General features: G+C 38.3%; 1 protein-coding gene across 2 annotated transcripts in view; it reads right to left on the reverse strand.

Moving 5' to 3' along the window:
* pex5lb (peroxisomal biogenesis factor 5-like b) overlaps positions 1-19,427 on the reverse strand; it is a 36,212-nt gene extending 16,785 nt beyond the window's left edge. Inside the window, exons 1-4 of one of the 2 annotated variants that reach the window (XM_027158185.2) lie at positions 18,771-19,427; positions 5,663-5,755; positions 2,411-2,522; positions 1,260-1,457 (exon numbers count right to left, since the gene is read on the reverse strand). In XM_027158185.2, coding sequence (XP_027013986.1) covers positions 1,260-1,457; positions 2,411-2,522; positions 5,663-5,755; positions 18,771-18,791 — 424 coding nt within the window. In that variant the 5' untranslated portion in view covers positions 18,792-19,427. The remainder of the gene's footprint in view (positions 1-1,259; positions 1,458-2,410; positions 2,523-5,662; positions 5,756-18,770) is intronic. The other variant, XM_027158186.2, reaches the window with a different exon arrangement.
* Between the last annotated feature and the right edge of the window lie 1,950 nt (positions 19,428-21,377).

Raw genomic sequence — 21,377 nt, forward strand, 5'->3', positions numbered from 1 at the left:
CACAGCGAGATGTAGATGATTCATGCTGGATGTTCATGTAAAAGGTTTTATCTTGCTTTTCTCGCAAAAACTTTATAATAAAACAACCTACATGGAGATAAAATCCTCCCAAAAGTTTTTTTTTTTTTGCTTTTTTTCCCCCCCCGTAAAAATATTGCCCGTTGAGACTTTTCATTTCCATGTTTCCTCAGATCCCGGAATCCTCAGCGTAAATACAGGCTGGAGCTATTCAGCGGATATTATAAAGCAGCACAATGCTTAGCTTGAGGCTGTCTGCTTGATAAGAGGATGAGAATAGAGCTTAAAGCTTGTCTCTGCATAAAAAACAGCTTAGCAACACACGTTTTCAGCTGGAAGGGGTTTATGAGCGCAGCGGCTCTGAGTTTACTCTATGTATGGAAATTAATATAAGAAGGAATGTTAATTTTTAGTGGAATTTTTAGGTAAATAATCTTCAGATAGAATGAATGCATTAATCTTGACACAGTTTTTTTTTTTTAACACATAGCTACCGGGTTAAGTTTAAAGTACATAATCTGCAAAAGGTGGGAAATATTTTACCAGGAAAGGATAAAAACTAATTACAGGAAAAGCATGGATTAAATTAAGCCCCTAAGGGACCTCTTTAAAAGAGTCAAAGAAGCGTAAAAGCCCACAGCAATAATATTCAATTCAGCAAATGTGGCACTTGATGCAGATTAGAGGAAATACCTTGAATAAATGAATGACTGATTATTACATCACGGCTTCTGTGAGAGGAATACGGCTTTAATAAGACAAACTACTGGCGCCAATGGCAGCTGTGTTGAGAATTTTAAGGGAGGATGGTGTAAAATATTAAAAGTGTCTTGATATCAAACCTGAGTGCAACAACCATAAATGATTTCATAAAAAACAAGACAGACATGAAATAAACACCTGATCAGAGCAATCACAGAGGGAGCGATTATTTAATTCCTATTATGTTAATGAACATGTTTGATTGATAGCTCTCTCTAGGATGTGCTACAAGTGTATGCAAATGTAGTCATGCCCACTTTAAATAAAAAATAATCTGCTGAAATATTTTTTTTCTGGCCCTGAAATGAGCAACCATACCCCCTTTTTTCCTCATGTTTGTATTCTTTCTATAATAAATAAATAAGCTTGTTAATATTTTGTTGCAATTTCAACTGACTTTACAGACAGTAAAAAAAGACACACCGCTCCTTTAAGTTTAAAAATCAACAACCATGAAATGTGATATATCCCACATTTACTTGAGTCTAGTGAAGCTCTCTCAGGGTTCAGGTGTCCAGGTGAGAGCTGCTCGGCCTCCACCTGGATCAGCTCCGTCTCATCCGTCTTCTTCCTGCGGAGGCTGTTCTTGAAAGAGCCTCGAGGGCTGCGACGGTCCCAACTCCACCTCCTCTCACACGGCTCGCTCAGGTCCACAAGGTCCAGCGCTGTCGAGATGACTGCGGGAACGAAATGTCGCTCTAACACCAAACCTAATCAGTCAGCCTCCAGTTAAACAGCATGCGAGATGCATATCTGATTCCTCGTGCGCTCTCATCACCTTAAACAGGTTTTTTTGGAGCTGTTTGTTGAGTTGCTGATGTGGATTCTGACACTGTATGATACTGTTATCTATAAAAATAGACAAAAGCAATTCACAGAGCTATAAACAGCGTCACACTCAGGTAGGAGGCGTGGTCTAATGTCTGAATGCTAAACTGGTAGCCCCTTAGCTATCTTACAGTATTAGCTACATTAGCTTTAACATCTGTAAAATCTGAAATTACACATATACACTATCATATACTATAACCTGAAGTGGCTGTGGCCTAAACCAAGAGAGATTTTGCTCCTTTTATTTTACTTTTTTTTTTTTATTATTTAACTGACTTTCTAAAATTTCCATCTAAATTTTCTGATCGCTTGCTCACATGAAAGTAAAAACCTCCTGCTCGTCCACTTTCTACACAAGAACACAACAATAAATAGGAAATAAGTAAACAAACAAACAAACAAACAAACAAATAAATAAATAAAAAAAAATAAAATACAATAAATATTTTATTATGGCTAAAGACAAAGAATTTTTAAAGTAGCAAATAAAAGTGGTATTTATATTAATGAGATTAATTTAAAATGGTCTTATTTTTGTGATTGTAATTTTTGTAATCTTGTAAATAAGTTTTTTTTATTGTTTTTTTTTTTCAAAATGCACATGCAAGAAAAGTAATTCAACACTTTCTATAATGTGAAAAGGTAAAATAAAATTTTTTGCTGTGAGCACAATGTAATTGGAATGTTTAAAAAAAAAAAGTCGGGTTGAGTGACTAGAAGAATAGGATGAGTTGACAAAAAGAGAAAGGAGAACCAGATGACGGATAGAGAGATGGAGAACAGATGAGCGAGGAGGAACCTGCTGTGTTAGAGGTGACCGGTCGTGTGGCTCCATCACTCTTGCTCTCGCTCTGGAAGTCGTCGATGGAGGGACTCAGCAACGGCCGGCTCTCTTGGTGCTCGCTACCCAGCTGTAACACACACACACGCACACACACACACACACACACACACACACACACACACACACACACACACACACACACACAACAAGCTGATACTGTCTTCCTGCTATGTTATGCATCAAATCCTCAATCACAGTCATCTGTTAACATTCTTTCAGGACACAACAGAGCGCATCCCAGTTTCTAACATCAAAGCGTCCATGGAGTTTCCTTTGGCTGTCTGACAAAATCAATATTGTTAATGACATTTTGAAATTTATGCAAACTGCAGCTGTGAAATCTGGATAAACAAGCTGTTATTTAGAAAAACTGACCCAATATTAGCTCCGGTACGTGGAAATCTCTGTCAACACCATCGTTACTGATGGAAGTGAATCAGACAGAATTTAAGATGTACATCTGTTGTGTTTTCATCCAGCAACACACACATTATGTGAGACACGAGCACTGAAATCATGCGTGGGACGTGATACGGTTGGAGATTATCGCAATGGAGTAGTAAAAGTTACAGCATGTTCTTAATCATTTTCTTTTATTAAGGCAACAAAAAAAAAGTCCTTTTCTTCCGCTTTTAGTTACATTTCATGTCGTTGAACATCCACGAAACAAGTTATCAAATGCTGCGTTCGTGTCAGAAATAAATGTACGCATGTGAGCACAACCAGATGTCGTAATTACGATTTTCCAAGTTGGGGAGGGGGTGGGTGTCATTTAGAAACCATGACATTATCAGAGGATTTTTTTTACGGTAAATGTGTTGAAATCGAATATTTACTCGTTCTCAGAAGATTTGAGTTAATTAAAAAGTGATGTGATGATGTAAATACAAACTTTGTGGGAGGATATGAACAACAAGAAATACCTCAGAGCAGCTCTACAACCTCTAGCTGTTATAAAACACTGACACTGGAGACTCCTCACTAACATTTTAAACAAGCGTCTGTGAATAGAAAACTTCCGTATTTCATCCATGCATCCATATATTTTTAAATCCATTCATATAAACTGTCCACAATACAAATCTCTATGAAGTGCTTCTGCATATTTTTATCTATTCAAGAACGTAATTTCATTCATTTTTCTCCATTTATTGTTACGTTTAATGTCGGAAGATCCATGATGTTGTTTCATGCTCACCAGCTTCTGAATCCATAAGGAGGACATTTAGAAGTGTCATGTAAGTGTATCATGTATTAATCATGGAGAAATGTAGTGTCTAGAAACATGTGTGTTTAATAATTTAACACACTAAAAATAGCAAGCTTTTCCAACACAAAGAAAAAAAAAACGACTTTCCGAAGAAAATATTTACGCAATTTGACACAACCCTTACATTCCATCCAGGCTTGGGACCAGCACTGAGAGTTGGCTCTTCAGTTCCTTTGTATCGAACCCAATTCTGTTGCTGGACCACCAGAAGGCTATGTAAAATAATTCATAATATTGTGCATGTTGCTTTAAATCAGGAGCTGCTTCAGCTGTATAAGGTGTATTGATCCACTCCATCCTTCATCCTCAGCAAAATTTATGTGCACTATCCAGAGCGATAAAAATGGCAGGATAAAGATGGCCTTCACACGAGCTGCCAATGTCGCATCACTCTATAACTCACATAAATAGATAATTAACTCGCAAAACCGACAGGACTCTACTTCATGCCAGATCTCAAGTGATTTTTTAGCTCCAACATCACACTCAGGAAGAAGGCATGGTCTAAAGCAATTTGGATGAGAACATTATGGCTATTATTATCATTTGTGCTAATGAGCAATCTGCTAATCTGCTTCTTTTTTTTTTTTTACATATTTTTGTGATATATTTGTCTAACGAACAAATTTACATCTAAATATATGTGATTGTTCGCTTGCATAAAAGTGAAAACCTCCAGCTCACATGACTTTATAAAGTAAAATAAAAAGTTCAAAAAATAAATACAGAAATAAATATATAAATAGATGCATAAATAATACAAAACAAATACACAATTCAAAACAAACAAACAAATAAATAAATAAATACATTTGTAAATAATAATAATAATAATGATTTAAAATAAAGTTCATTTCTGCTGACATCTTTATATAATCAGCAAAAATATTTTTTAATTATTATAGATATTCATTTGTCTATATTATGATTTAAATTATATTTTAATTAATTATAACAAGTAATTCAAGTGTGCATGAAAGTAAAATAAAACATCTGTATTTGTATCTGTCCAGAACACATTTTTATAGGTTTTCTTTGCAGGATAGGTTCTTTCTTAATCTAGTTTCTGCAATGGATGGATGGATGGATGGATGGATGGATGGATGGATGGATGGATGGAGGGATGGAGGGATGGATGATGGATGGATGGAGGGTTGGATGGATGAGTGGGTGGGTGGTTTTAGGTAGGTAGGTAGGTAGATAGATAGATAGATAGATAGATAGATAGATAGATAGATAGATAGATAGATAGATAGATAGATAGATAGATAGATAGATAGATAGATAGATAGAAAGATCCCACTCCCAGTTTTTTCCCCTAGGACTGCAGTGACTTTCTAAGAGCTTCTCGTCTATCCATAGACACTATACTTTCTTTCCGTGACCGTTGGCTGTATTATCCGTGGTTACGTTGTGTGGCCTGTAACGTTCACACCGTTCAAGCTCATAATTCATGTGGTGAAAACTGACCCTTTGACACAAAGCAGATGGGACCAAAACCCCACACCATCCATATCGGCTCGGCTGACACTTAGTTTTCCAAAGTCACTTAAGATGAAGGTGAAGAGTTTATGCTGTGATACTGAAAGGATGAACTACTAAGATATATCAAAATATTCACCGTGATACAGTGAGAACAGAAAGAAGTGGCATTTATTTTCTAATTCCACACTTACACAATTCGTAGACTTCAGAGACGGAGCTTTGTGGATGTGAGGTACGTTTTTTGTAGAGCCTAAATTCTACATACTGCACCTTTAAAGACCTGCGTATGGCAGACACGTGTATCCAGTTCACTGCTTATACATGAAAAATACTCATTCAACAAAAGCTAATAAAAGCCACAGTTCTAACCAAGTGAACTGAGCTAGCAAAGCAAAGGCTTTGGCGCTGTTAGCGCTGTATGTCCTGTTGGTGGGTGTGTGTGTTCAGCCCACCTTGGTTGTGACGGTGAGGAGGGGGTTTCCATCTGAGGAGGCCTTACGTGGGAACTCCTTCAGCATCATGCCAACCACCCTCGAGTCTTTCCCCTACAACAGTGAGATCAACAGTGAACCGGGTCAGTGTGCTGACGAGTTAGCATGGGCTCCATTAGGCAGATGACGAGACCATCATCGATTATACAACGTGTCACTATATTCAGCATGCAGGATCTTAACAGCGTGAACGCTCTGGAGCGTCACAGATGGTCCGAGTTCTTGTAGCGGACACTTTTTCTAAGTATTGTTTCTTTAGTAGCAGCTATCGCTTAGAAGAGGCTAGCAAATGTAACACATAGTAAAGACAGATGTACTGTATATGATGTGCTAGTTAGTAATACCTTGCCAGCTAGATATGTGGATTTATCTACGCTACAGCGCTAATTATCTTTTTTTTTTTTTTTATTCCAGAATTTTAGGAAAAGAAGGCTAATAAATCAGTGAATAGGCTCAAATTCACACCAGCATGCAACTGTAAATAAGAGACATTTAAAAGACATAACCTGACTGTTTGTGCTTTGGTGTTTAGCTTGTTAATGTTTTTAACCCCATGATTCTCAGAGTGAGCAGGATTTGGATATCACATAAATTATGTCAAATATGGAGAGATGGAATAAAACTGACTAAATGAAATGAATATAGTCCGTATTCGATGTGTGCGTCAAAACATTCTGAGTGTGATAAAAAAAAATTTTTTTTACCACAACACAAGATTTCCTCGATTTTTTTATACACCTGTCAATCAAAAAAGATTCGTACATCACTGCCTCCTACATCCTCACTAACCGCTGCACCATGACGAAACATGACGCTCTTCTGACTCAGCGCATTAACCAAATCCATGGAAGCCGTGCACGGCAGAAACATCAATTACGGCGTTAAGCGATTTGAGCCTGGCTCTGTTCCATTCAGGGTCACGTCGAATAGACACTGTCCATCAGCACAGTGCCTTTAACGGGGCTTTTAACAGTCCCTGATCCCCTCAGACACGGCTAAGCACTTCAGCAGGGACCTGCGGAACATCGCAGAAGCAATTTGGTGGACTTGTTTAATATTTTTGTGCCTCGCAGACTTCAGTCCCATGCAACATTCCACTTTAATCTCTTCTTGGCATTGAATGAATTGTATTATTTTTATTTTAGAAACGAGCAGCTTAACTGAATACAAGAAGAAAGAGTAGCATCCATGTAATGGAGGAAATCTCTCTGAAATAAGAAAAAAAAAAGAATACAAATATTATTTATGCGTTACCGTAAATTAAAATAACTAATAACTAATGGTCACTTTTTTAATGGTTACTTATGATGCTTGTCACCTAGGGTTGCCTAGAGAGCTCAGTATTCTTCTTCTTCTTTCGGCTTTTCCCTTCAGGGGTCGCCACAGCGAATCGTCTCTCTCCACCTATCCCTATCTTCTGCATCCTCAACACTTGCACCCATTAAAAATAATTAAACCATCAAATAATTAAAAAGGACTGATCTTATGCAATTAATGCACCATGAATTGTCTAAGCATCAAATGGCTTCCATTAAATTGTCACCTTCCATATTGTACGTTATTACTGTCTTTTCTGATAACGTGTCATCTGACCCCATTTTTTTTTTGCTCTTACGTCCGTCCTGCTCTCAGCCTCGTGACAAACAGACTCCTCTGACTTTCTTTTGCCCCGTGGTCCCATTTATAATCGCAGACACATCCATATTTAACGAAGTCTCTCTTGACAGCAGCACGTTGCAGCATGCAGTCTTTATATTCTCTATATACCTACAAACAACCTGCTGCTGCTGCAATCATAAAGTCTGTTCTGTTCATATCAAACATCTTTTTAACTTTTCTCAGAGAAACCAAAACCTAAACCAAAATTTTCTCCGGTTTTGGTTGTGTCCATGTTGAACATTTAATGTCTTTGTCATGTCACATAGCACACAGTGTAGATATAATATGAAGCTCATATGAAAGTAAACACTTAGGATGTTATTGTATTTCATTTGTACAGCAGTGTTTCATAATTATTCCAGTTTTTCCCTATGCCACTAGGGGCAGTATATTCATTAAAAAAAAAAAACCACAAAAAGGTTGCTCCAAGTGTCTGTTCATCTAAAAAGCAGCTCAGATTTATATTCCACACTAAAATTCTGTGAAATTTAGTAAGACAGTGAGTCCTGACTCATTTTAGATCAGATTTGTGGAGATAATTTTTTTTTTTTTTGTAAAAAGGGTTTACGCTGGTAAAATACTACACTGTTTTTTATGATTCTCATCTGTATCACCTTGTTATTATTTATCATTTTGACTACAACCCCTTTCATTTTTTCCTCTGACATTCTCATCTGAGAGCTCAGACTGTCTGGATGCTTTTAAAGTGAACCAGACATCAAAGCCGTTGCAGCCGGGCCACGTGGAAATGCCCAGAACTTCAAATAAATGAAGGTTATTCCTGTTCATGTGCTTTTTGTTTGAATTCGCACCCCGTGCTCCTGTCCTGGTTGTCCGTGAGATGCAAACCAACATAACCATTTTGAACTGTCGAGCATCCTTCAAAACTTGACCTTTTCTTCACACACAGAACACTGTGCACCGAAGTGTCTCAGCATCTCTGCACTCTCATCATCGAAACTAAAAATAAAGCTGATGGACACGGAGAAGACTCCAAGCCAGTACTCTACGGTGCCTGCTGAAACATGTAACGAGGCTCTGGACATGCTGGAGCAGATCAAACTTGAATAACAGTGCAGATCTGAAGCTAAAGATGTAGGTTAAGCCTGTAAAAAATAATCATTTGAGATTGTTAGGCCATGATTTACAGCTAAAATTATTCATATGTGTGTTTTAGGATGACGTAAGTATTAAATTCAACTGATCGCTAAAGTAGATTTGGTCAAATGCACATTATCATCTAGTGCTTGATAATATTATGAACCCCTCCACTTGCTTCTGTTTTTCTACCCATCCCAAAGCATCCAGAGATTGCTCCTTTTGTACTCCTGTTGTGTTGAAGATTTCAGACTTTCAGAACAAAGAGATCAACCCTGTGAGGATCCTGAGGCATCTAGAGATGTACCAGCTCCAGTTATGTTCCGCTTCATGAAGATTTCAGACATTCTAAGAGAAGATGCCAACTCCCTGTGGCCTTTGAGGACAACAACCTCCTATTCAATACACAATTAATGGACTGTATCTAACTGTAGAAAGGACATTATTTATAATAACACTATCAGGTGTTTATAACAGTTTATAATCACAACCTCCAGTGTCACCAAAATGAGGATGAGGTTCCCTTTGGAGTCTAGTTCCTCTCAAGTTTTCTGCCTCTTCCATCTAAGGGAGTTTTTCCTCACCACAGTCACCTCAATCACCTCAGGCTTGATCATTAGGGATAAATACAAATCTAATATTAATCTTGAACTTTTGTATAATTATTAAACTTTTTGTACTATATTTCTTATGTTCTGTAAAGCTGCTTTGAGACTATGTCCATTGTTGAAAGTGCTATAAAAATAAAATTTAATTGAATTGCATTGAACAGAATACACATCTATTAATGACTGGATTTCTAGCGTATATGGTTAGCTAATGGCTAACATGAATGGCAGGCTAACAAATATGTGTCTGATAAAGCTTTAATTAATATCATCAATTATAAAAAACGTAAAGTTTAACATAAAGCCACCATAAACTGAAGATGACGATGATGATGATGATGATGATGATGATGATGATGACGTGTCTAGATGGATGATTCTATGTATACAGGCACACTCTGTCCAATGAGAGGAGAGTTTACTCACACATGATTTGCATAAATGCATCTTGGTATGATTTCAAATATAGTTTTTAAAAATAATATAATTAATTCGTTTTGAGAACAAAGCACAGATCTATCTACAAGTCTGAAAATGGCCAGTCTCCTTAGTTTTAGAAATCTTTAGCCAGCAACAGCTATGCTAACCTACACAAATGCTAACCTACATGTTCATTCAAACACAACCCACATGGTTTATTTCCAAGCCTGAAACCCACCGGTCCCTCGTGCGGCCGAACGGCACAATTCTGTTTATTTGTGTGAAAGTAGGCCGCTGAGAGGAAGTGCTAGCGCAAGCAGCGCATGGACTGCTAGCATCAGCAATGAATCCTCATCACCTGAAGCTGAACACCTGCACTTACTCAGCTCTGAGGGGACTGTGGACGCCTGAAGCGCTCAGCAGCAGGAGAATAATAAAAGCACATGAACATTATTGCCTGGTTTCTCCACAAGCTAAACTGAAACGTTAGATGCTAATGTTTTTTCCCATATGCCACTTTCATTACATTTTAGTTTTCTTAATTATCTCAGTATTAAATTGATAAATCTAGCTGACAGGAATTTTCTTCCTCCTAAGGACATATTCACAATAAATTCGATTCAGCGATCACAAAAGCATTAAAAGGGTTAAAATAATGAAAAAATGTGGGACATTTTCATTCGGTATAAATAAACAAACGACGTTCTGTCTGTGAGTCTGATCTAAAAGAAATCAGAACTCTGTCAATGTGAGACATGTGTTTGTCCCTCTGTTAATAATCTTACACTGAATTTTAGTGTTGAAGATAAATGAGCTGCTTTTTAGATGAACAAACGCTCGGAGCATCTCAGAGAAGAAATGGGTTTGATATCAACATTTACTCTGAAGATACAAAAATCTGTGTGGAAAAAAAGAACGGTTTTTGAACCCTTTCAGTATTCCGTAGCCCATGAGCAAGAACTGTAGCAGTCACAAGAGACGACCCGGCCATGACATTAGCGATGTGGTGCTTGCTGGTGTTCACATGAGTCCAGAAGCTGCATTAATCTTGCGCCCTTAAGGTCAGCAGTTGCCGCCTCTGAGTCATAATCGTGGCTAATTAGCATAAATCGTGCGTTCAGGAATGTCAATTTATTCTCACTGTACAGCATGGTTTTGTTCCTCAGGGACTGTTATTGGTACAGGAGTTTTAAAGGTTTTAGGAATGACAGGCATTTATGTGAAAGCCTAACAAAAAGGCAGTATGATGAAAAGGCAATACAAACAAACTACTGTGATAATCTGCATCTGTGCCGTTCGCTCGTAATCCTCGCTGTTCACCTCTCAGATCACAGGCTTTATATCCCAGCCAGACATCTGCTCTGACTGTCAGTGCTCCCTGATCTGTTTTGGGAGGAAATGTGGCATGACATCTGTAACCGCATCTATAAATCTGGTTGATTTCAGAGATTAGCTGTTAACCTGAACGCTGGCCTGCTGTAGCCTTCCTTCAAGGCCTTCATTCGAGCTGGTGTATGTGTGTGCCTCGTATTCTGCATGACTGACACAGAAAAGACCCGGCGGCCGTCTCGTGATTCCTGTAAGGTCAAAATGATGCAAATTCATTTTCAGCAGCATTGTGAGTTCAGGCATGGATCAATATTTCATGCCACATTGTTCTACTCGTAAAGCGCAAGTATGAGAACGACTTAGAAATGCTATAATATGATAAGTGCAACTTATTAAATGTGTGTGTGTGTGTTTGTGTGTGTGTGTGTGTGTGTGTGTGTGTGTGTGTGTGTGTGTGTGTGTGTGTGTGTGTGTGTGTGTGTGTGTGTGTGTGTGTTAGTGAAATCAGTATTGCCTCTACGTCACATTGGCCTCTGTACGCGCACACGTGTCTTCTCAGTGGCTCAGGTGCTGCTGTCCAGCTAATCAATCAGAAAGCATAAGATTACATCTAGCCCAGCAAAGTGCTATTCATTTCCTCGTTTATCTTCATATACCATAATGATTTTGAGATTTGTCTGATTTAGCAAGTGGCCATGTGTCAATATTACTCTCTAAGATCACTATAAAAATCCTCACCCTTTATCACTGTGTGTTCTACTGCCACAACATTGTATTAAAAAGTAATGATGGTTTGTTTAACTCATTTCCCCGGCAGTGTCCTGACAAACAATAAACAGAACAGAGCTGGACGATAATAGTCGCTCTCTCTACATAATATAATATTAATAAGCAGATTGTTAATCGGAGTGTCGTGACTTGGACGACGTGCGATGTTGCATGGCGTATGTCTGCATTCTGTTAATGATGTCTTTAAAGCACTTGTACTGTTTGACTGGTCGAATGACACAGATTACACGTTATATAATATTATATAACATAATATAACAGAACCACACTAATCTCTGGAAAAATTGTCCGTAGTGTGTGAGTGTGTGAGTGAATGAGAGTGTGTGTGTGTGTGTGTGTGCCCTGCGATGGGTTGGCACTCTGTCCAGGGTGTATCCTGCCTCGATGCCCGATGACGCCTGAGATAGGCACAGGCTCCCCGTGACCCGAGAAGTTCGGATAAGCGGTAGAAAATGAGTGAGAGTGAGAGAACCACACTATAACTGTTAGCCTGCTTTGGTGTTCTACATGCATTGAAATGATGCAACAGATGCTGATTTGAAGCTCAGAAAGTTTCTATTGCCCATTTTCTCCGGGACACAGACTTTTAATTCAGTCAAATTTTTGAGAGAAATCTCTGTTTGCAGTCATTTCTGATTTCTTTAGCATCCTATAGACTCGTTTGTAGTTAGTTATTGTTTTTAAACAGTTTTTTCCTCGCAAGCCTCTTCTTATTTCAAGCATGACTAAAAAAACTAAAATAAAAAAAAAGGCAACATGCGAACATCCATTCATTCATTCATTTTCTACCGCTTATCCGAACTTCTCGGGTCACGGGGAACCTGTGCCTATCTCAGGTGTCATCGGGCATCGAGGCAGGATACACCCTGGACGGAGTGCCAACCCATCACAGGGCACACACACACTCTCATTCACTCACACACACTCACACACTACGGACAATTTACCAGAGATGCCAAACAACCTACCATGCATGTCTTTGGACCAGGGGAGGAAACCGGAGTACCCGGAGGAAACCCCGAGGCACGGGGAGAACATGCAAACTACACACACACAAGGCGGAGGCGGGAATCGAACCCCCATCCCTGGAGGTGTGAGGCAAACGTGCTAACCACTAAGCCACCGTGCCTCCCCCAACATGCAAACATGCATTATCAATAAACCTGACTTCCGCATAAAATCTAAAACAGCCAAACATTAAGGAACAGAGAAATCACAGAAAAGGGGCGGACAAAACCAACGAAATGGCAAAGTAGACAAAAAGCAAATGGAGGGTTAAGTGGGAAAAAAATCCATGAGATCAGCACTTGAGACACGGTAAGAGCGGGAATCAGAGCATGCTACTGTTGTTGATGACGGAAAATGTGAATTATGGGAATGTCCTCTCTAAAAAAGGACACTTAGAATGGATTTATTTCAATGATAATAAAATGGGATCGTGACTTCTGCCGTCACACACAAAACAAACATTTGATCATTCTGCTTTTAATATGCACAGGCCATTAAAAGGTCAATACAGTACGTTTTAGGTTACATAACCTCATCCACTTAGTGCTCGGGAATAATGTTAGGACTCTGTGAGGTGATGTGATGTGAATAGAGTCGACCAAAGCCACAAATGGATGTTAAACAAAAAAAAAATGCAGCACTCGCTGTGGCGCAAGCACTTCCTGTATTGTGTTAAGAAAATTAGCTTGTCTCAAGCTCATCTGGTCCATTTCCACTGAATCATTACCCAATCAGTCATCGTATCTTTCACTACGCTACGGAGAAAATGGTTGGCTGTCATCTTCCGCCTCATGTGTGGACTACAAATCTACGACGAGGAAGAAAACATGGAAAATTGAGAAACAACTCTTAGCTGAACCTCTCGGGCTGTAAAGCTCATCGACTAGCACAAAGATCGGTCACAGCCTGACATTTTACTGTACACACGGCCGATATTTATGGTACAGTGCATACACTGCATGAATCTTTTATTCTATAAGCACATACAGTAATATTTATTTATATTGATACCTGAACCAAGAGGAATTAAAGATTCTCATTCTGGTGATCCGGATTAAATCAAATCCATCAGCTTTAATGGAAGGGATAAGACTCAAGGAAATCTGGTCTTTTTTTTGTTTATATTGTTACAGTGACCTAAAAACAGTTGGTCTCGAATTCAAGTATCAAATGTTGTGTTTTTACTCTTTCATTTACAGTTTTATTCCCAGCTCTGATTAGCATGCTGTAAAAATCGGTCCGTACAGGAGTTAAAACGAATGGCATCTTTCGCACCGATCGACTACCCTCATAAACGTCTTGGAAATGTCACTAACTGCCCGGGTAGATATTTGCATGCTGACATGGCAGTACAGAAACAATTACTGAGCTAGTGAGAAACCCGATTCAGTCCTGCTCAATGGCTGGGCAGAAAAATTCTATCCCTGAGGCAGTGACACTAGTGCAATATGGACAGAAATAGAATATCCTGATTTTACTAGCTACTATATGCCCTGCAGTGTATTAACACAACCTGGTGAACCTGTAATCATTGTATCATTGGTTTACAAAAACAAACTGGTACGAATTAAAAAGACATGAATGAATATTTGTTATTTGGATCATGGCAATGGTTTAAAAATGATCATCATTTTAGTGTTTATATTATTTATTTTTTTTACATACAATCAAAGATGCCTATATAAAAACTAAAAAATATTTATATGATTTGTTCCTTTGAATTAAGGCACCTGGCACTTTCCAGTTTAGTGTTAATATCTAGTCCAATGTATGAATCAAGATTCTTTTATTGTCACTATACTGTATACAGCAAAATTAACGCAGTCCTTACATTGTGATTCACTTATAATTTGATGCAAGCTACAATTTTTTAGAATTAAAAAAAGCACAATTGCAGTCGATAGTTACTGTCAGTTATCGTAAATATTGACAGTTATTGTAAATGATGTATAAGGTATAATTAAGTATGTAAATATTTCTATAGTTAGAGCTATATAGATTTTTTCATGCATTCATCAATAAGGGAAACTTAAAGAATTAATCCTTTTCTGGTCAAATTTTTAAAATGATTATGCAGCTTATTATAGTGCTATAAACATTAAAAGTTGACAGCGAAAAAGTTTATTGCAAAAACCTCTGCACTCGTTTCCACTTCATGGTCAAACTAGATGTGTAGTCTGTTCTGAGCCTGGGCTGCTGGTCAAAAATGATTAAAAAAAAGTCTCTCCAGGATTTTGTCAAGGCTTAAATTAACACTAAATCATGCAAACAAGCAACACAGATTTTCCGCAGATTCCGACCGAGACCAACCAACCCATAGTCACGTGTGGAACATGAGCAGAGCTATTATAGAAAGTTAAATATTACATATGCATCTTCACTTATTCAAGTAGTTTTCCATAAAAGAATGACAAAAAAACTCTTCAAGGTTCATCACAAATTTTGAAACAAGCCAAATCAAGCATTTTTGGTTCCAACAATACCCAAAAAAAACAAAAACAAGTCTGAAATCCTGACGGGACTGACGGGATTTTTGTGCAGCTTTAACGTGAAAGAAAACATTACTGCTTTTGGTTATATGTGTGTTTAATTTCAATCTGAGAAGCAGTCACTGATGTTTAAGCATTTACGGTGGAAGTTTTCATGGAGACAGGAGATATTTTCTGGAATTTTACGTAGCTGGACCTTCATCAATGTTGGTTGAGCAGCTGTGGATGTATACTGTATACGGGAGAGAGTGAACCATCTGTGCATTAGACAGAGTGAGGAAAAAACGCTCCCAAAGGACTTGCAGAATGTTTAATAAGTAGGTTCAGTGTCTCAACCTATATCACTGCTTGTTATTTGTTTAATTTGGATATAAATCATTCTAGAAAATATATGATATAAGATTAGTGTGGTATTTGTAATACAGTGAAATCATACACTGTAAATTTAAATAATCCTGTTGTCAGAATGTGATACATGAATTCTTCTGCCTTTTTCCTTAAAAAGAGGAAAAAAAACAGTAGATCAAGGTTTTTTCTTTCTTTCTTTCTCATACAGCTTTACTCTTAAGTCTCTGTAAAGACAGAGCAGGACATGGCACATCCCCCATCTCCCCACAGGCCCGAGCCTCATATATTACTGCGGATGTTTTGTTCAGAATGTGTGTGTGTGTGTGTGTGTGTGTGTGTGTGTGTGTGTGTGTGTGTGTGTGTGTGTGTGTGTGTGTGTGTGTGTGTGTGTGTGTGTGTGTGTGTGCGTGTGTGTGTGTGTGTGTGTGTGTGTGTGGCATCCCTTTATGTTATTCAGGATCAAGACTATAGCCATGTCGACACAACACTGTAATATAACATACTCTACATCAAAATTTGCTTCCTTAGCTGAGCAATTTGCTGTAAACATATCACAAAGGCAATTTTTTCATCAACCTCAAATTTGCAGGAAAAAGGAAGTAAAATTAAATGATTGCGACAAAAAACAGAAGGTCTAAACTGTTTCAGCTAATTAACAGTAATTAAACAATTGGGTAAACATGACACTATGACTGTACCCAGAACTGTGTTGCATAATTATCATATATTGCAACGCAACATTCATATCATGTGGTCTGGCCTTAATCCTAATCCTAGTCCGGCCCTAATCTGTATATTTATACTGATAGTTTTATGTAGAGTCATCGTGTATTTTTAACATTTTGTTTATAGATGATAAAAGACTCTAACAGCAAAATACTTCAATTAATCTGACACAGATTTATAAAAATAGGGAATCAACCAAACTCCAACTCCAACCAAAATTTTGAATGTTTTTCAAATAATATTTTCTTGGACACAAAGAACTTTATTTCAGAACTTTCCACTTGAGTTCAGTTTGGTGCTTGGACCCCTAAATATGAAAGCCCTAAATATGAAACCCCTAAATATTAATATTATGACTGCAACAAAATAAAGAAATAAAAATGAAAGAAATCGCTTCTATGCTTCTTGAACCATTGGTGTAGAAAATACTGTAACTTTATAGAGTGTAGCTGTTATGTGGTAGATATCTGTATATGTTTTACCTCTTCCTCCTGGATCGATTTCTCTATAGATGTTGTCTTTTCTTATTTTCTTTAGACCTTTGTCACAATATATCTGAGGACAAGAATTTATAGCTTCTATCGTGAGAGTTGCATTTCATTTGTCCTAAAATGCAGATACAGCGTAAACTGAGCAAAAACCAGAGTCTAACACACACACACACACACACACACACACACACACACACTGTGTGAATCCAGCATGCAGGGAATAAAGTACCGCTCTCAGCTCGAAGCATCTGTCGAGGTCTTTCAGTGTGGACTCTCTGGTTTAATAAGAGTCTCTTTAACAGCATCGTTTTTGCCTGGTGTGTCATGCAGTAAAAAAAAAAACATCATGAAACCATCTGGGCTTAAATCTTTGCTTGCACAGCAAAATTACTGGGAAATAAAGACAGCATCATTTTCCCTAAACCATCAGTCATGATCAATACACTCTGTCCATGGAGAACAAGGCGGGGCTTTCTACACATGATCTGATTTATACAGTGCTGGAAAGGGAAGCACATTAGCGTCAAGCGTCAGAGCCTCTGGAGCAAATCACACCTGATGGCAGTTACCGTGAAGTGCAAGAGCAGCATCATCAGTCATGTGAACGCTAGCAGGCGACATCGGAGTTCATCAGACTCTATGAAGGTCACAGTGAGCCGACGTGGACCACATGCATGTCGAGTGTGCATTCATCCGCTATCTATGTTTGTGCCACGTTGCCACACGGAAGTTGAATTTGTCATCTCTTTTATATGGCACTTCATTTGCATACATATACCTGATTTGCATACACAGGAATCAGTGTAAATACTGGCATGTGAGATGGCATGTTTAGCATACAGATTTGTTTATATTAACACATCCGTATTTAGCCAACATTTGTGAATTGAGAATGTTTTCACAAGTATGACGTCATTTCACAAGTACATTTTAATAGTACGCTGCTATTGAGAGTTTTTCCATTAACACCAAAAGTAACTGAACAGCCAATCAGGATATGGCATTTCCTTTTTTAGATTTGCAGTTAATTTTGGTGCACAATGTTTATAATTTTGATACAATTTTGTTGGGTTTGCTTTCAAGTGAGAGCTCTCTGTCAAGCCACCAAAGGACGCTAAGAAAATTTAACCCTGTAAAGGTAGCCTCAGGATGAGATGGCACTGTTTTTCTGGTAAGACTGTAATAATAAAAAAACAGGTCTGCTGCCTAAAATAAATGCATTACCCTCATTTCCACAACCCTCTCTTTTCGGGTTCTGCCTTTAAAAACATTTAAAAGGGGCAAACAAACCAGATTGCTAGAGTAACGTTTGAAAAAAAACACCTTAAATTTGAAAAAAAAGAAAGAAAGAAAGAAAGAAAGAAAGAAAGAAAGAAAGAAAGAAAGAAAGAAAGAAAGAAAGAAAGAAATTGAAGGTTTATTTAAGATATTCTGGTATCAGGAGGAACACAGTCTGGGCAGATTGGATGTTTCTTTGCTCTAAATCACGATCATCACCTTCGGTTCCTTAGAGGTGTCAAAAAGAACAAGGGGTCATCATGGCTTCTCTGAGTGTTTAATCTTTTTTCAACGAGATCTACTTGGAATCTCTTTTTAAAGGAAAATGATTCTACATGAAAGATCAAATCCTGTAAGGTGCTAAAGGAAGTCTTCTTGTATTAAAAAAAATACTAAAATAATTTTACAAGGAGAACCACAAACTGAGCAGATGTTTGGAAGCTAATTCATGATCACCGCTTCAGGTTCCTCGGAAGTACAGTATACAATGAACTTTCCTTAAAGGTTTTTTGAGTGTTTTCACCTACTACTATTACTTAGTAATCTTTAATACTTGTGATATTTACAGACAGAAATATCTTCATTTACTAAGCAAAATATTCTGGTATCCGGAACTGGTACCACAAACTGAGCAGATGTTCGGGAGTGATCATCCCCTCAGGCGCCTATAAAGTGCCTTAACATTTCCACAAGCAGCCCAAATTCCAAAACTTTATTTAAAAAAATATCTACACTTGTGCTAAATAAAAAATAATCAAGATGATGTTTAATGAAAATGAAAATTTTCCCCACAATACCTTCTGAAAAGGCGTGAAATACATCTTACCTGAGAGTGGCCCTGATACATCTTCACTTCTGCAGAACAGCTGTGAAGTCCGCAGCTCCTACACTTTCATCTCCCAGACTCGGTGTACGGATGTAGGTGGAGAAGAAGAAGAAGGAACTGATGGAGATGCGGCTGTTGAAGTGTCAGGTGCCGCGTCCCGACTGCGCGTAAGGATGTAGGATCACTGAAACTCACGACTCGCGTCTGGTTATCATGGTTTAGAAAACACAAGCGCTGACAGCGCTGCAGGACATGTCCCAACTCACACCGCCCTCCCACTTCGGACTCTTCCTCCTCCCTTTGCTCGTTATTTTCAATTGGTCCTCTTCAGGAACCGCCTCATGCCTCAAAACGATACCGGCGCACTTTCACGCACGGGACTGCGCTGGTCCAGAATTCCCGAGGTGCTGTAGAATCACCCTAACGCTCACGTATGGATGTGATGGACTCATGATACACAACTCCTGCACAATAGGCTTACACAGGAATAGCTCGGAACCTTAATTGGCCGTCTGGCTGTCTCTACGTTGATTAAACGCGCATGCGCGTGTTTTAAACGGCATCAACGTTTTCGATGTGTAAACTGTAAACATAGGCATTACCCACAGTGGAATAATAAAGACATGGACTAATACCAGCTCAGTCATTCATCTTCAGTATCCTGGCTAGGGTTGCCAGGTCTGCAACGCAAAACCCGCACAAAAGGTTTTGTGCTCTATTTTTGTTCTTTTGTTGTTCTTTTTTTCACATTTTGGTTGGGAAACACGTTCACCATGGTGCACACGCATTCCTGATTGGAAGTCCTTCATTCTGTGTATCACAAAATAAATACCAGTGATATAATATAGATACACGGTCTGCACTTACACTTTACACCTTCACAGTGTTTTCAATGGCATTTGTTTGAATTTTACATTTAATTCTTTATATTTTTAAAACTAGCCCCAAAACCATCACCCGCTAGATTGATTTTTCACAACCTGAAACTAGTTCAACACGGTGGGAAAAATAAACCCTGGCAACCCGAGTCATGCTGGATCTATAGCCTATCCCTGGAATACTGGGAATACACCCTGAATGGGATGGCAGTCCATGCGAGCGCGCCCGCACGCACGCACGCACGCACACACACACACACACACACACACACACACACACACACACACACACACACACACACACACACACACACACACACAAACACATTGGGATTTAGGGGAAACTGACAACTGGAACATTTAAAAAAGGAATATTATACAAATCTAAATTGTGGCAAAATGTAAATTCTGTTTGTTTTAGCTAACAATAAAGTGTTTTAATTCAATAAATACTAGATTATTTTAATAGAGAGTTAAGATACTAAAGCTAATCCAGTAGCTATTTTTGAGTCAAAAACAAAACTTTCTGTGTTTTTTTCCTTTGTATGCCATGGTCTCATTTATCATAATCTTTTTTATGTGATGATTGTTTTATGATGCATTCCTGTTAACTGGTCTCTTTATCGATTCTTTATGGTATTGTTTCAGAAAGCTAGCATTCCTTCAGAAATGCCATAAATGACCCATGTAACATCATACACAAACTGCACATTCATTCACCCCTATAACAAGTCTCAGGTTGTAGAGCTCAGGACTAATGGTGGCTTGGAGAGAAGACAGAGAAGCCTCCACGTTCTGGGAGGCTTTTATGATGATTGATTGTGTGTTTCTCAGTGTGGCACTCCAGGTTTTATCAGCGAGGCATACCATTCGCCAGCTATTCATTTCCAGTCATCCATTCTGTTGGTTTTCAAATTAATGAGCTGAACTGTGCAAGTGTAAACTAATATCCCTCTCGTCTCTCAAACCATAACTCAGAAATGAGGTCAGGACTCTAAACTCTGCAGCTGTAAATCCTCACTTTCTTTCCTGCTACAGAGTTCTCTTTCATAATTATCTGCAGAAGAGAAATCAGTGTGCATGCTGAGAATGTCACATGGAAAAAAATATGTGCATAACAAGCCTATAAACTGTCTCGGATATGATTAGCCAATACATTACATTCGGGGTGAATTTTGCTTATAAATTCTGTTCAAAGCAAAATGACATTTACTGAAGAATCCACTGAAGTCACTTGACTAAAACTTTTGATTTCCCATTACAGCACAAATAATCTGAAAGATAAAAAGCAACCTGGAAAACAAAGTCCAGAAAGAATAATGGCCAAGTGACGCGTAAATCAATGTGGCTTTTTTGGAGTGGAGAGTTAAAAAAAAGTTTAAAAACTGAAGCTAAAATCATGTTAGTGCTTGATGCTTGAAAGTAGGGTGTGTTCTTGCTGTAAGCCATCGCATTGTTCCTCTGAGCCACCAGGGGGCCTTGTAAAACCTCCATGTAGTCTAGTTTAAAAGGTATGTTTCGGTTGCATGTGGGTATGTAATATAAAGCTTATGAACAATAAGTTCAGAAACATTTGTTACCCCTCTGCCCCTCAGTAAGACCAAAACCTAGGTGATATAATCCGTTATAACACTGAAGATAGGGTTCCACTGAGGTTGAATTTGAGTCTGAGGTTTATATCTGTGTATCTGGGTTTCGTCACATGACATCATTCAATACAATATTAAAG

This window comes from Tachysurus fulvidraco, chromosome 22 (assembly GCF_022655615.1).
Source record: "Tachysurus fulvidraco isolate hzauxx_2018 chromosome 22, HZAU_PFXX_2.0, whole genome shotgun sequence".
In the NCBI taxonomy this organism is placed as follows: Eukaryota; Metazoa; Chordata; class Actinopteri; order Siluriformes; family Bagridae; genus Tachysurus; species Tachysurus fulvidraco.